Source organism: Bidens hawaiensis, unplaced genomic scaffold (assembly GCF_021521415.1).
Source record: "Bidens hawaiensis isolate Kalapana, Puna unplaced genomic scaffold, B.hawaiensis_p1.1 tig00009541_1, whole genome shotgun sequence".
NCBI classification, from domain to species: Eukaryota; Viridiplantae; Streptophyta; class Magnoliopsida; order Asterales; family Asteraceae; genus Bidens; species Bidens hawaiensis.
This window is the reverse complement of record NW_027491709.1, coordinates 634,195-650,889: the sequence shown is the minus strand read 5'-3', so window position 1 is coordinate 650,889 and position 16,695 is coordinate 634,195. Positions and strand designations below refer to the sequence as shown.

Genomic DNA, 16,695 nt, shown 5'->3' with positions numbered 1-16,695 from the left:
GTTAAAGTTAATGAGAAGCTTAAGTTTGTGGAGCAACCAATTCAAATAGAAGATAGTAAGATCAAATTTCTCAAACACAAACGACTCAAGCTTGTGAAAGTCAAATGGGATTCAAGACGAGGACCCGAGTATACGTTGGAGCTCGAGTCAGAAATGAAGAAAAAGTATCCCTATCTATTCTAATAAATCTCGAGAACGAGATTATTCAAAAGGTGGGGAGGATGTAACACTATGTCTTTTACCCTCTTCAATTGAGGCCTAATACACTAACTTAGATAGTACAGGGACCAAAAATGTAAATTCTGAAAATTTGAACCCAGCGCGATACGCGACGGGATAACCTTGATCCCATCGCGTAGCGCGATGACTCTGATGAGTCACTGGACACGTGTCCAACCACGTGTCAACATGTGGCACGATATGACAGGCCACGTGTCACCACCGCATAAGGCGGCGCCAAATTGCGGCGCCGCGGTACGCGACGGGTCCCATGGAACCCATCGCGTACCGCGATGGGGTCCAATTTTGGCTATAAAATGGGGGTGACGGGCATGAGCTCCATTCATCCCAAACACACCTCTCTTTACACACACATAGCATTGGAAAGCGTGCCCTATCACCGTAACAAGCCGACATGTTGTTTTCTCGAGATTCGTGCAAAGAACAAAGTCATAATCAAGTAGCAATCACATAAGCGAGTAGATCAAGATCCTGCCTTATCTTATTATCAATCTAAGTACCCGCATTAAGGTAGGAGTTATGTTTAAGTTATTTAAATTATAGCTTAGACTATCAATCGAGGCTATGGTCTTTAACCTTGATCGTATTTTTCATATCATTCACAATCGTGTTTTCATAAAGTTACTTCATGATGAAGTAATGTTAAACAAAAGATATATTTTGACGGGCATGTAGTAACTGGAAGGGGGATATCACTAGTAGTAAGTTTCTTTCCTAAGGAAAAGTAATTCGTATAAATCCTAATCAACCGAGGGACCCATTTACTTACCTGGAGAAACTTACCAACGTGTTGAAACTATTAGGCCAAAGCATGCTATATCAAACGTCACATAAAACAAAGTGTTTTCATTCATAATCAAAGATAAACGATTTCAAGGTTAAGCTTATAATCATAGTTTAATCATCATTCAAAACATTCATACAAACCTATTTATGTATAGGTTAAGTACCATTCACAATCAATCAATCAGTCAAGGTTTTCAACACCGACGGTACAGGTGAATACGTTAACCTTTTCAATCAGTCAAAACTTATTTATACTCAATGAGACGAACGGGTGTTTGTCTTAACGAGTCAATCAATGTCTACATGAGATCGTGTAATCTCTAAAACGTTATAATACAAAGTAGAGAATAAAATCAACTCAGACCGAAACGCATATGTATGGATCCAAACATAACTGTTAAAGCCCCAATCAATCAATCAAAGGCAAGGAAGCCGCGGGCTGCAACGGTCATGACTAGTTCTCAGTTCAGGGCCGTTTGGCTCGGGGAATACCGTTATGTGTGTAGGGCAGTGGTACACATACCGGAAGTAGTAATACTTCCGCTGAGTTTGTCAAGAAAACTATGTTTGTATTGTAATCGTCATTCAAATGTTTTATTGAGTCATACGTGTTCATCAGCATATAGCTGACGTATTTTCCAACCCATTGCAGGTAATTAAGATTAAATGATATTAGCAAGGATTGGAGTCTATATGAAGATAGAAGCACATGACGAGATGGCTCCGTTTTTTATATAAAATCCTTGTATTATGAAACATATATTTTGTAAACCGATACTTGGGTATTTAATTCCCAAGTAAATTTTTAATGTAAATTAATATTATATTCAACCTAAAGTCTTCCGCTAAAATTAATCCATAAACTCTGATATATTTACAAAACATGTATCAACTTGTAGTCACACGCCTAGGCCCTAAGTCGGGGTGTGACAATGGCTTAAACTTGTGTTTTGTTTATTTCTTAATGGCGTGTTTATGCTTGTTAAATTATACAAATATATGACAACTTTACTAAAACTATATCATGCATTAATTTGGACGTCTTGTACAAAAATCTAACAAGCCCAAACCGTGAAACCAAACTGTTACTAATGGTTTGGTTTGGTTCGGTTTAGGAGCTCTATGTTTTTGTTTTGGTTTACAACAATAAAAAACCGTTACCAACGGTTTGGTTCACGGTTTAACCCCAAAACGTGAGCAACCCTACTTGTGAGCAATGTTGCAAAAATCCCGACTAGGCATAAATTAATCCCCGATTAATCGCTAATCTCCAGTTCACTGATTAATTTTGGGCTAGTCGGCTAATTAATCGGTCAACGGTCAAATCCAGCTAAAATCCAGTTTCCGACGAGATTTTGACAAAATCAGCGGTTTCTGGCGATATTCTAACAAAAACTAGCGGCTTCCAGCGAGATTCCATCCAAATTCCGGCCAAAATATGTTTGTGTATGTATAAAACTGAAAATTATATATAATAATGTGTGCGTGTATATATAAAACTGAAAACAGTTCGACCCGATTAATCCCGATTAATCGCTAGTCCCCATCCCACCGCCCGACTACCGACTAGCGAATTTTACAACACTGCTTGTGAGTAGTAAAGAATATGATTGATTTGAATTGCATGATTAAAGTATGAGTGGAGGGATATGTTAAAGTACATGATTAAGTTTAAGTTGATAAGTTCGAATGTATTTTTGATAAAAAAAAAATTGCTATGCTTAATTGATTTGTATTTAGTTGAATGTGAATGCCAATCTCCGTAGCAAATCAGTTTTGTGAAACCGGTTGTATATAGTTGAATGTGAACTCTCTCTATAATTTACATTGATTTGTATTCCCTTAATAAATCTCCATGGATTTGGGTAAATATGAGGTGATGATTAAGACTCAGAAAAGGTGGGTTTATGAGAAAAGCTATATGACACTAAAAAAAAAAACTAATTCAAGCAACATCGAACGGATAGTTGTTTTTCCACTATGCTATCGCGTGTATAGGCATTATACATGGTAAGCAATGCCCGGGTCTAAAAAAAAACGCTTACAACAAAGAATTTAAAAAGATGGAACGAGTCGAGGTGAACAGACCGATATCAACAAATGTGACGAGATATCAATTACTAGAACATGAAACGGTAAGAGCGAATCATTCAAATATGAATGAAATAATAAGTCTAGTAGAGTTTGAAATGCCGCCCGCCATCTTCCACATCCACCACTAGTCCATCTCGAGTTCTGGCAAAACAAGAATGTGAACATGTTTCTTGTTTGGCATGCTAAACATATAAGTTATACGAGCACGTAATATTTGCATGCTAAACATATAAGTTATACGAGCACGTAATATTTGCAAACGAATAAGTTAAGAGACGTTGACTTGATTTCTCCCAAATCCCAATCGATGACAAATTCCATACTAAACTCGATATAAACAAAAACTAAACTCTCAATACTTGTAACAATAAAAAAAAACCAAAACACCATAAATCATTCAACATCCTTGACATACCTGACTGCTTTATAAAAATCAAATAAAACAAGAAATAATTAATGAAGCCGAGCAATGTCCTCGGCTAAGAAGGATGAAACGAAAACAAGTAAAATCTGCTAGAAAGTTATACGCTCACGTCCTGTGTACAAGAAGGCAACAGATTCAAACCATACGAGTATGATGAAAGAACGTTTATCTCGCATTCTGCCTAATCTTGATCATTCGTTTCAGAGTCGCTAACCAGAAGCTGCACTCGTCCCAGTCACTTGTCGTAAGATCCACCTTTTACAAAAAAAAAAAAAAAAAAAAAAAGGTTACATTGTTATAACTATAATCTGAATAATTGAATATTTATTTTACACAAATATATGATACCTGGATTTTAAGAGCAGTAGTAAAATCACCACGATCCAACGACTGACAAAGCTGCACAAGCTTTTCCGCCGCATTCTTTGATATGTCACCACTATTTAGCTTGGCAAACAAGGCACCGAGTTTCTTGGAGTTGTCATCAATTTCCCGTCGCTTAGCTGGCGCAGCGTTTGACCCTCCCAAGGCTTCTGATGTCTCTTGAAAAAGTCTTGTCAAAGTTCCGATAACCAGCCTTTGCTGGGCTGAAAACATAACAAACAACATTCATTACCAACTAAACATGAAAAGTTAGTAGTTAATAATAATAATAATAACAACTACAACAATAATAATAATAATAACAACAAAATTTACCAGGAACATTTGACACATCAGCGGTCTGCACAGTTGGAGGGGCGGCAGGAGGGGCAGCAGGCGGTGGAGTAGACGGCTGCATTTGAGCTGAGGAAGTTCTTTGTAACCCTGTATTATTATTATTAACAGGCATAAACCCTCTGACTGGTGGTGTCACACCGTGTGGTATCTTTGGGCCGGTGGTTGCAACCATTGGAGACGGAACAGGCCCAAGTGTAACAGGGCCCGGTGGGCCAGGTTGGTAAACAGGGTTAGCATTCCCCAGAGACTAAAGGTTTAGCAGACGTTATACAATCTAGTAAAAAACAATCAAGAAGGCAAAAAAAAGTTATATATAGTATATACATACAGGGTATAACTGTGAACCGAGAGTCGGTGGCTGCTGGTATTGGTCTGCATTTCTCATAACCGGAGGTGTTGTGGGAACAAAGACTTTCGGTGCAGGCTGAGTTGTAACTGGTGGTGGATTAAATCCCACCTAAAACACAAACTCATAAATAATATCAATCAATCAATCAATCATACCCAGTAAAATCCCACCGACAGCAAAGCTATAAGTAGGGTCTGGGGAGGGTGGGATGTAGGCACACCGTACCTCTATCCAAAGGAATAAAGAGGTGGCTTCCAGAGAGACCCTCGGCTCTAAGTACATGTGTATGAAGCAAAATAAAGGAAATCAAAGTTTAACAGTTATATAAAAACTACTACTAATATTAATAAAGGAAATCATAAATAATATCAGTATATCACAAATAATACGTATATAAAAAAATATAAGTTTAATTATTAACGTACAGGTGGAATATGAGCTGCGGGAGTTGGAACAAAGAGAGAAGGTTGTTGTGGCTGTTGATATTGAGGATTGTATAACGGTTCGGGTGGTTGTTGATAAGAGCTTACATCCTGCATGGTTTTTTGCACTGAATATATTGTTTTATAATTTTATAATATTTTTTTTTAAAAAGTACCTGGTAATAGTTTCTAGAAGGTTCCACGACAGTGTTTGTTTGCTGATTTGAACCATACACAGCTCCCATTTGTGGTTGAGTGTGAACATAATCTCTAGACTGTGTTGTCTCTTTCTCTGAATAAACAAGCATATAAAAGAATTTAAAGAACATGAAGAAAATTCAAAAAAAAATGGCCTGGTTTTATTGATACTTTAATAAGTCTATAACAGATAGGCATGTAAGTGAACTAAACGTTCAGTGAACTGTTAAATAGGAAGAGCGTTTATGTTCCTTAATTTAGAATTTGAACAAACATGAACAAATACTTAATTCGTTTAACTAAACAAACGAACAAGTACACATCTCACATCCGTTCATTCCTTTATGTCGTTTATATCATTTACATTCATATATATAATAAGGATTTTCTAACATGTGCCCTAAGGGCACATGTAAGAACCATTAGTTATGGAAATATTCTTATTGAATCTATAACTTTATATTAATTACACTAATAACTACTATATTTAGCATTATATATTCTCTTTCTAAATCTTACCTCCATTGATAACTACTAAATAATTTTTTTTATTCCCTCTAAAATTACTATTTCATCGCCCACCATTTTTATATTCATTTATATGTAAAGAATATTCAAATATGAAAGTAACTATTGAAATTCTTATAACGTTTCCAAGTGTTGAACCAACTCAAAATCAGCTTGCTCCGATCTAGCGATTCAATATTCGGCTTGCAAAGAAAATGACACAAGTTTTGTTGTCAAGCATTACAAAGCGGCTCGATGGCATAAGGTGGTTTGGGATGGTAAGATGGCTGACAGGACTTGAAAAACTTTGAATTTGTCGGGATATTTTGTCGTCATGTTTTGAGTGTTCTTTTCCATACGGGTTGCTTTGAAATTTCTTTTAGTTATTGGCTATCACAATGGAGACGATAAGAGGCTCAATTCAATAATGTCTCTAAATTACACCAAGAAGGAACTTTGGATATTACATCAACTTTTACAGAAAATAATGATCCTATAGCTAATGCAATTGAGTTGGTTCAACACTTGGAGATGTTATAGGAATTTCAAAAATTACTTTCATATTTGAATATTCTTTACATATAAATTTATATGAATATAAAAATGGTGGGAGATGGAATAGTAATTTTAGAGGGAATTAAAAATTTTTATTTAGTAGTCATCAATGAAGGTAAAATTTAGGAGGAGAATATATAACGCTAAATATAGTAGTTATTAGTGTAATTAATATAAAATTATAGATTCAACAAAAATATTTCCATAACTAATGGTTCTTACATGTGCCCTTAGGGCACATGTTAGAAAATCCCTATATAATATATCAGTTCATTTAAGTCCATTCATTTGCGTCCGCTTATATCATTTTGTTTGTTCATTTACGTTTGTTTAAATGTTCATGCAAATTATTTGTTACTGTTACTAATTACATATCAAATTGGCTTTTATATTTAGAATCGTTGAACCAAATTTTAGGAACAAGTCATTTAAATGTAATAATAATTAAATATCGAACTTTTAACACTTTTACTTTTAATTGGTGTCCGTTTGTGTTCATCATTTATGCTTGTTCGTTTATGTTTGTGAACCGTTTGTTTATAATGTTGACAACCAAACATAAACTTACGTTCATTTTCTTAACAAACGAACATGAACACAAAAATCCCTTCACTTAAACGTTTATGTCTGTTTGTTCAGTTAACTTTAAAACAAACAAACGAACACATACCTGGTTCAGACGAGAGTGCAATACGATCTCTCAAAATAACAAGTTCAGGTGACAAATCTTCGGTGCCCATTAGTTTCAAATACTCCATAGCCGTTGTCAACAGGCCTCGACTTGCTAATATTTCAGCATACTTCTCAACAAGTTTGCATAAAGAAGCACTGAATCTCTTCTGTCCGGTTGCTAAAGCAAGAACCACCGTCTTCTCCATTAAATCCTAATATCAAAAAGACATAATTAGCCTTACGTTATTACTTCTCAAATAAATAAATAAAATTAAAAACTTTGATAACCTGAAGTTGTACAACATAGGAATCACCCTTGTGATCACTAGTAACATTCTTCGACCAAATTTCAACGGTTTTATCAATGTTGCCGGCACATATGTAACAAAGAGTTGCGGCTAGTGTGTTACCCGCAGCTACAAGCCTAGATGCAAGGGTGTCACAAAGTAAAGTCCATTCTTCCCTTTGTGCAAACTGTAATTAATCAACAGTAATTATAACAGGAGTCATTAGAATAGTAATTAATAATAACTCTAGGAAACTTACCGTGCATAGAAGAGCAAGCGTCTCCTTCCAGGATTTCAGTGGCCTGGTATTAACCAGACTAACTAGATCATTATTCACCATCGCAGCAACAACCTGAGTTCAAGAAAAATATACAAATACTTAAATTAACTCAAATATATACAATGAGCAACCTGTTATGAATAGTAACTTTAATATTTTTAATTCAAGTTATAAATTTATAATATAGCCCCCTAAGCTTTAGTTCACTTACTATTTGCCCAACCAGGTTACGACACATGGAACACTCGTTTTTTCGTTTTTCCTATTATAGCTTTTAAAATACAATGTTTTATTAAAATTCCAAATGTACCGTTGCAACGTGCTTAATTTTGCCTACGTTTTGGTGTAAATTTAATTTGATTCTACGTTTCAATGTAAATTTCATTCAAAAGTTTTCGTGATAATGTACAAGTCATCGAAGCACGACCGTACAAACCATCAAACCTGCTTCAAGGTTTCATCTTTTCATAGTTTTTTTTATCTTCCTCTTATAACGTTTATAATATGATTCTTCTATAAAACTCCGGAATTCTCGTCTTAACGTGCTTATTTTTATCGGCATTTCGCCGTGAATTTTGTTCACAGGATGAACACCAACATACAAGTCGTCAAAACCAATACCTACAAAATTTTAACACCCCAACCGCAGCATGCGAGTTTCGTCCACTAGTTTAAATAATTAAAAACTTACATAAAATACACGTCTTTTTTCATTTGTCCTACTTTAATAATTTTTCTCAAGAAATACAACCTAGGTAATCTATCACACTATCAGTAACCTGATGACATGGCAGCTGTTTTTAGTTTACTATTTGTTCCATTGTGTCATTCAGTCACTGACATGTCAGTGTATTAACCGGTCAACAGGTAACCAAAGATGTAAGTAGAACAAGAAACCATCTTTAAATGAAACCGATGGTACTTCATGTAATTTATCATAATATTAATGGCAGAGATATAAAATAAAATTAAAATAAATAAAGATATAACCTTTAAGTAAGGAGAACGGTTCTTCTTCAGGTATTGATCTCTCGTGGTCTCCCACAACGAAGCACCACCAACCTGTGCAATAACCAAAGCATCCGCCATCTTATCAGCAGCTATGCACAGTGCAACAGCTCCCTTATAATCTCCGACAACCAAAGCCCGTTGTACAGCATCATTAAACGAAGGGTCAGCGGACCCCACATGTAAATCACCTTCCTTTGATGCTTCTTCAAAATTAGGAACATATTCTTCGGTGTTCTTTCCAGGAGTAGAGACAGGTGTATCGCATTTAGGACTTGGAAGATTGTTGAAGAAGTCTTCCCCGTTATCGATCGGCGTTTGGTTGCCAGCTGCAAATGGTTCTTTGCTTGTTTCTTGTTCTTCAAAATTTAGGGAGTTTAATTCTTGAGATAGTTCTTGTACTTCGTCGTTTACTTCAGGTAAAGTGAAACCAAGATGGTTCAAAAGCTTTGTTCTTGCTGTTCCGTCATCTTCAAACATCACTTTCAAGAATCCCCATGTTTCTTTTTCCTCCTCGGATCTGCTCACGAAACAAAACGTATTCAAGGGTTTAAACAAGGAAAATTGGATTTTAATAATCCCAACTTAATGCAGTTGGCTGATAATAATCCCAACTTTGAAAGTAGCTGTCACTGGTCCCAACTTTCACACTATTTATTTTCATTGGACCTCTGTTAAAAATAACGTAACGATGTTATGTTTTTTTCCAAATTTCAAACTGATATTTAGGGCTTTTGATCGGAATGAGAATACGAGTCGATTGATGTAAAACTTAACTCGAAACGACGCTTCAAACAGCTTGATTTTTTTAATTAAAAGTTTAAACACCGAAATTGAAGCTTCCTTTAGTCGTTTGGACCACCGTTTGGAAGTAAGTTTTACATCAATCGACTCGTATTCTCATTCCGATAAAAAGCCCTAAAATATCAGTTTGAAATTTGGAAAAAAACATAACGTCGTTAAGTTTTTTTTAACGGAGGTCCAATGAAAATAAATAGAGTGAAAGTTGGGACCAGTGACAACTACTTTCAAAGTTGGGATTATTATCAGCCAATTGCATTAAGTTGGGATTATTAAAATCCAATTTTCCTTTAAACAATAAACAATCAAAATGAAACGATTGAACACGAACAATTAAACGGACAAGATTTTCTTGTCCGTGTTCTTTCGTTTAAAATATGAACATAGTTTGAACATAGATGTTAGAGCATAACTTAGCTAAAACCAAATTAAAGTAAATATGATTAATAACGAATATATTAACAAATGTAAACATATACTATATGAACTTTTGGACCTAAAAAGTTATTAAAACTAGATAAAATTGTAATTTGCCTACAAATATAAAGAATATATTAAGAAACGTAAACGAAGGAACTTAAACAAACGTAAACTAACAAGCATAAATGAATGTAAACGAACAAACATAACTGAATAAACACAAACAATCGTTCACGAACATAAACGAACGAACGAGACATGTGTTCATGTTCATTAGTTTAACTAGATAAACAAACATACCGCCAAACAGTTCACTAAACGTTTGGTTCGTTTACAGGCAAATACGTATGAGATTATAGAAATAAAGAAGCGTAGCCTAAATCAATCCATTTAAATAAATGGGTTAAGATTAATGAAACTTACTCAGACTCTTGAGTTTTTTTGTCACAAAGAAGCCTTAAAGTAGATCTATCTCCACTTCGCATTGCAGCTTCAAATTCAGAAGAAGTAGTCACTAAATTGTGCTCGGTAACCAAGTCATGCACATTAACCTGATGAACAAGACAGTTAAAATAACTAAAAGACAGTTACCAAAGATAACTAAGTAAAAAAATATAAATACCTCTGATGGTCCAGAAGAACCGGTTGAGTGAAACGAAACAAGCTTTCCACCAAATCCAAAAGAAACACCAGCTTTACGTTGATACCATTTTGGAGCTTTTAATGGAGCTGCATAACACGAGCCATGCATAAACATTGGCTTAGAATTATTTAAACGGTTATCGTTGATTTTAATAACAAAAAAGTTGTATAAATACATAAAATTTCTGAATATTATTACATTATATATAGTCACATTACCTGAACCATAGAAATTCTCACCAGCACTATATCGAGCACAAGCCTATGAAAAAAGAAAAAGAAAAATGTAAGCTTTTAAAACAATTAGTAGAAAAAACTCACGATTTCAACATTTACAAAGCAAATATGTGTGTTTGAGTTATGAGTGGAAGTACCTCGATATTATAAATGCCAATTTTCCCATCAAAAGAAGATGCCGATATAATTCCCGGTATCTTTGGGTACCAGTGAACATCGAAATTCCAGTTGGTGCCAGCTGGAAGTTCAGAGACGATCTACATCAAGACATTAAAGTAGGTTAGACGTTAAAAGAACCAAAAAATACAATAAAATAATTACAAAGTAAAACCATTAAACATTTAAACCAGCACAAAGATTAACAGACCTCAGTAGTATTAGTGTCCCAGCAAATAGTGCGGTTATCTTTGGCGCATGTAAGCAAATAGGTGCTGTCACTGGGACACCATGACATGGCAACCACACCTGTTACATTACATCATGACGTTTAAAAAGTTGTAAAAAATTAAAATAAAAATTAAGAGCAAATAAGTTTTATAACAATTTAATGAGAAGTATCTAAGTACGCTAAAACAATCACAATTAATTGAGAAACAGCATACCTTTACTGTGACCTGACAACTCTCGCAGTGGTGACATTGTGTTACGCATATCCCATATCTGCATGCCAAAACAAAGGTTATATACTTATATTACAAGAATAAAATACTAACTTAAACAATCACTTGAAAGATAATTTTATAAAATTAAAAGCCTAACACATTACCCTCAAAGACGGCGAATTATCATCATCTGAAGCGACAATCAGCTGAGTGGCAAAATCAGGATGCCACTGTAAAACAGAGCATCGTCTTCTAACTGAATCTGAATAACTGTATATCGGAAGTTCATACGTTAAACCTTAACGGTTCAGACACCTAACACATGCATTATAATTAGTTTTGGCATCCAAGTTGTTTACCTTATAATCGGTTTTTGCTTCCTAAGGTCCCAAACCACTGAAACAAAAACAGCAACATAATATCACATACATATCTCCAAACGTATATTAGCTTAATAAATATTGTTGTTTATGTGCATACCAGTTGTCCCGTTAATAGAAGTGGATGCTAATATGGGCTGAACTTTCCTGTTCCACGATAAGAACGAGATCTCACCCTGTTTAGCTGATGCGCTTCCCTGCATGTAGAGATTTATTATATGTCGAAGATAAACTTGGATTTTGAAGTTTGTAATTATTTTAATATATATTGTGTAGATTGATGATGTCAGAATATTAGCATCCTTACCTTGAGAGGAGGAAAATGTGTCGGTTCTGTTGGTTTTGCGATATCCCATATACAGATTTCCCCTTCTTCGGCACCGGAAGCAAGATGGTTTGGTGACAGACTACTAAACTCAAGACCACGAACCTATAGGAAGAAAAAATATTATAAAGAAAAGGCCAAGATAATATCTTGTGTCAAGCTTAACATCATAGAAACAAAAATAAAAACTTACAGGCCCTTTGTGCCTTGATAGTTGTTGAATAAGAGCGCCTTCATTATCTTCAGAACTGTAGTCAGTTAAGATACTAGCAATAAGCTTTCAAGATGATAGAAACGATACGGGAGCAATAACTATTTGTGTCATAAAAAATTAAAAAGAAGCAAAACAGTACAACTATTTAAATTGTTTGATTATCGATATCTTAACACGTTGAACGTTATAAGTACACCATTTTAAATTCTCAAACGATAAATCAACAGGAAAAAAAATCATGTCTCTTGAAATTGCGTTATCTTCCCACGATAAAAAAATAAAAACACTAAAAAATGCTATTCAAGCAGGCGACTATCTCTGATTGAAACCGAAAGAAAGATTCAAGGGCAACTTTTAGTAACATAAAACGTTGTCTCTCTATCTTTTTCATACAAGCGCCATTTTCAAAATATTATTTTTTATTCATTTGCAGTTAAAGATAAATCAATGCTAATATCATTCGAGCCCAATACAGATATAAGCTTAAGAAAAAGACCATTGATTGCAATGTAATGCAGCTAAATTACTACTGCTAGTTAACAAAACACTTATCAAACCTCACACTAAACTCTTAACAAAACCAGATCTAATCCGAAACAACTAAAACCCCTCCCTGGTACCCAAACAACTACAACACATCGTTTTCAAACGATCAATCTTCCGATCACGTATTATTATTATCCTAAATTATCTCTAATCAACTCTACATTGCCAAATTACGCATTCTCTCATAAATCAGCACACGCTTCAAATCACAAACCATTAAAAAAGCATAATTAACACAACCCAAATCAATCAAATCACAACCCGATAAGTATCCACCAACCTACCCGCAACAAGGCCATTGATAGTAAGGCAGCTAAACTACCCCTACTAGTTAACAAAATTTTCACTACCAAACCTCACACTAAAACTTCTAACAAAACCAGATCTAATCCGAAACTACTAAAATCCTATACCAGTAACCAAACAAGTACACCAAATCATATCCAAAAGATCAATCCAACGGTCCGATCAACACTACATTGCCAATCACACCACAATTATGCATCTAAATTTACATCAAATCACAAATTCATATCAAATCCACACACCCCAAATCAACAATTCGATGAATTGAATTACCCGACAAGTATCTAGGGGTTCCAGATACCAATATTCCCATCCACCAACCCACCCGCAACGAAGCCATTGATAGTAAAGCAACTAAATTACCACTAGTAGTTAACAAACTACTACCAAACCTCATTCTAAAACTTCTAACAAAATCAGATCTAATACGAACCACCGAACAAGTACAACAAATCACATTTCGAAAGATCAATCGTCTATCAAGAGATACAATTAGTAGTACCAAACACTTCTAAACAAGTTCTATCATCCTATATTATTATTATTGATCAAACTCTACATTGTCAAATTATGCATTCAAATCAAACACAACCCGAATCAATCGAATCAATCACACGATTCAAACCACAGCCCGAATCGACAATTCGATGAATTGAATTACCCGATAAGTATCTTGGGGTTCCAGATACCGATATTCCCATCGACCAGCCCACCCGCAAGGAGGCCAAGAGCGAATTCCTCCGAACCGGGGACCGGGGATCTCCCCCAGGACAATCGGTTAAAGGGTTCGGAACTCGGAACAGAGCCAGCTAAAGGGAGGCTCCGATGGTCGGATTGGAAATCAAGCGTGAAGATTTCAAGATTGGCGGAGGAGCTGAAGGACATGTCGACGGCACCGGCCATGGTGCCGGCGGCGATGAAGGGTGCATCGGGTGCGAAGGCAACAGATGCGGATCTGTTAACCTCTTTAATGCAGGCGGATGATGATGGGTCCATGGTGTGAAATGGGTTTGAGAGATCTGAGGGTTATGTGATCTGAAGAAGATGAAGATGAAGAATTTGGTGTTGGTGATGAGAGACAAAGGTGTGGTTTGTTGTTCCCTCTCGTCTTCTGTTACTTCAGTTCGTGTTGGGTGTTTGATGATCAAACTATTGTATGTATGTATGTATGTATGTATGGTCTTTAAGCCAAAGATTATGTATGTACTTATGTTATGTGATGTAACTTAAGTTTAAAGTTTTATGTTTTATGTTTCTAAATGGGGATTTGGAAATATTATTATTATTATTAATATAAGTTATTATTAATTAAAAGTTATAATAAGAGAAATTAATGTGAAAGTTTTTGTTTATGAAATTGTGATTGTGATTGTGATTGATAATATTTTGGCTTATGAGTTATGTAACGATTGTTATACACGAGCGTTGAAAATATGTTGTTAACGAGAGATTAGATTGTAAATCCAGTCTCGAGTTTGAAAGAAAAGAAGGTGGAGTCTTATGTTGTAAAACCAGGAAGTAATAACTTATTGATTAGGGTGTGCGGTGTGGAGCTGGAGGAGCGTTCAGGGAGCTCTGGGGTGAATGAGAAAACGATTTCTTCCCGTTTGGGGTGTGTGAACAATTTCAAGATTCAGGATCAGTGGTGAAGCTTGGACGAAAATGTCAACCGAGGGTCACATTCTAGGCCGAAAATGGGTACATTTGCATTACGTATACAAATTTTTGAGCGAAAAACGAATTAATTTACACTAATGCAAAAAAAACATGGGGACCTTGGCCCTCAATAAGATTTGCCTATGTCGAGGACTATCCTCTGATCTCCTCGTCGATTCTCAACTCATTTGGGTAGTTTGGGGAGTGTCTCTATGCATTTGGGGAGTTTGGAAGATGGAAGGAAAGCTAATGTGGTATTTAGGGAGATCGATGAAGATACCATCCACCTTTATAATTCAATATGTTGTCAAGGAACAAGTTGATCTCCTATGCATATCGTACAAAGAGTTGGTTGCTCAAGGTGCAGTTTTTTCAAACTAAAGATTTAAAAGATGCATTGCCCATGTATAATGAATAAGAACTTTTGTTGGGTTGTTGAAAGATACAAGAACTTTGTTACACTCCAATGTTGACTTGTTAATGTTTGATAAATATGAACTATTTAATTAATTTTGCGTGTGGTGCTCTCAACAACCTAACAATTAAAGTCTTTTCAAACTAAAGTTGTCCTCTCTTCAAGAAATTATTTGTACCATGATGCACGAAAAAAAGTGAAAATACTTCGGATTGCAAAATTTCAAGCTTTTGGTATGTTATCTTGATAATATTTAATTCATGATTGTATTCATGAAATCATGATAATTTTCACTTTGATTGTAGTGCTCTGGTTTTACTTTGATTATTTTAAGCATTAGGCTTTTAATTCAATCAAAGTCAAAATCAATGTTACAAACAAAAATACCATCTTTGGCTAATGTCTAGAACGATAAACCATAAAGATTTTAGTAGGTTAGAAGCATTTCAAATGATGATCAAAATCTCTCCTTTGGTTGTTGATTAAATCCCAACCATGGATGTGAAAATGTGATTACTAATAGTGAGTTTTTATGTCATAAACTGTCACACCCCGACCAAAGGCGGCGAAACATGTCGAGGTGTAACGATTGCCCATAAGCACATGACACTAATTAAAGCGACAATATTTAACAAACTCATTTCATTTCACAACATCAAAAATGTCACATAACAAATATCCATAAGATAGTTATAACAAGATATCACAAATATAGTAACTCATTGTTCGTTTTTGCTAAATATCCTAAAGGTCTTGATGACGTTTTCTTCAACTCCACAATCAACCTATATGCAAACCTGTAACATTTCATAAAATAAAATTTATCAACACAAAGGTTGGTGAGCAATTCATAAATTTGAGCATATAAGTATATAGTAATAAAAGTCACAAAACTTGTATACGAAATGGTAAATAAAAGCAATAACTTAGATAAATAGATATCGCTAACACATTAGCGACACCTAGCTATAAGGGGAGCCAAATAGTCTAGGATTTTATAGTTAGCGTTAACTGCATTACATTAACGACACCTTGCTATAAGGGGATGCCAAATAGACTAAGATTTTATAGTTCCACCAACCAAAAGCGATAAACATAGGCATATAATCATAGAACACCAAATCGAGCAATTATTTAAGTAAAGTATACAATAACGTTTGTGGTTTAAGAGTTAAGTATAAAGCATTTAGTTGAATAAGTATGAAATGTCACCCCCAAAACAAAAGATGAAAAACGGGGTATGAAAATACTCACTCTCAAGTATAAAAGTTGATCGGTAACGACGGGAAAACAGATGGATGGAGTTTAACGAGCAAGGCCTAAAATAAAAGTAAAAGCCTTGAATTAGAAAGGTTGTTTTATAAATCCTTTAAAATAAAAGACGAGAAATGTAAACAATTAAAGTTCAAGGTTTAAAATGTAACTATTAAAAAATTTATAATAATAACCCTTTAAAATGTAAGTTTGCTCGAAACCGGGTTAAAGTATCTAACCTTATTATTTACTTTAACCTATGTTAAGTAATAAGGTGGGTAAAAATACAAGAATGCAAGTTACTTTGGGACAAAGATACTAAAACGGGTCTTTAAAGAGTGTTCGGGTTGTTGGT

The 16,695-nt window shown here is 34.9% G+C and overlaps 1 protein-coding gene across 1 annotated transcript; it reads right to left on the bottom strand.

Annotated features, from left to right (window-relative positions):
• Positions 1 to 3,421: 3,421 nt before the first annotated feature.
• On the bottom strand, positions 3,422 to 14,160 carry LOC143532757 (protein transport protein SEC31 homolog B-like). The gene is made up of 22 exons (XM_077027718.1): positions 13,677 to 14,160; positions 12,143 to 12,197; positions 11,932 to 12,054; positions 11,725 to 11,821; positions 11,604 to 11,640; positions 11,409 to 11,514; positions 11,245 to 11,302; positions 11,010 to 11,107; positions 10,780 to 10,899; positions 10,625 to 10,667; positions 10,386 to 10,492; positions 10,187 to 10,314; positions 8,525 to 9,062; positions 7,514 to 7,606; positions 7,256 to 7,441; positions 6,966 to 7,179; positions 5,212 to 5,327; positions 5,039 to 5,146; positions 4,593 to 4,721; positions 4,244 to 4,511; positions 3,893 to 4,131; positions 3,422 to 3,799 (listed from the first exon to the last, which is right to left on the bottom strand). Exons 1-22 carry the CDS (start codon positions 14,009 to 14,011, stop codon positions 3,710 to 3,712), a joined length of 3,288 nt encoding a protein of 1,095 aa, XP_076883833.1. The 5' UTR covers positions 14,012 to 14,160; the 3' UTR covers positions 3,422 to 3,709.
• Positions 14,161 to 16,695: the final 2,535 nt, after the last annotated feature.

Coding starts and splice junctions, on each gene's coding strand:
- LOC143532757 (XM_077027718.1), bottom strand. CDS start 14,011: ATGGACCCATCATCATCCGCCTGCATTAAAGAGGTTAACAGATCCGCA. Junction 5,147..5,211: donor CTTCTAGAAACTATTACCAG/GTACTTTTTAAA, acceptor AAAACCATGCAG/GATGTAAGCTCTTATCAACA. Junction 4,722..5,038: donor CCGCAGCTCATATTCCACCT/GTACGTTAATAA, acceptor TTTGTGTTTTAG/GTGGGATTTAATCCACCACC.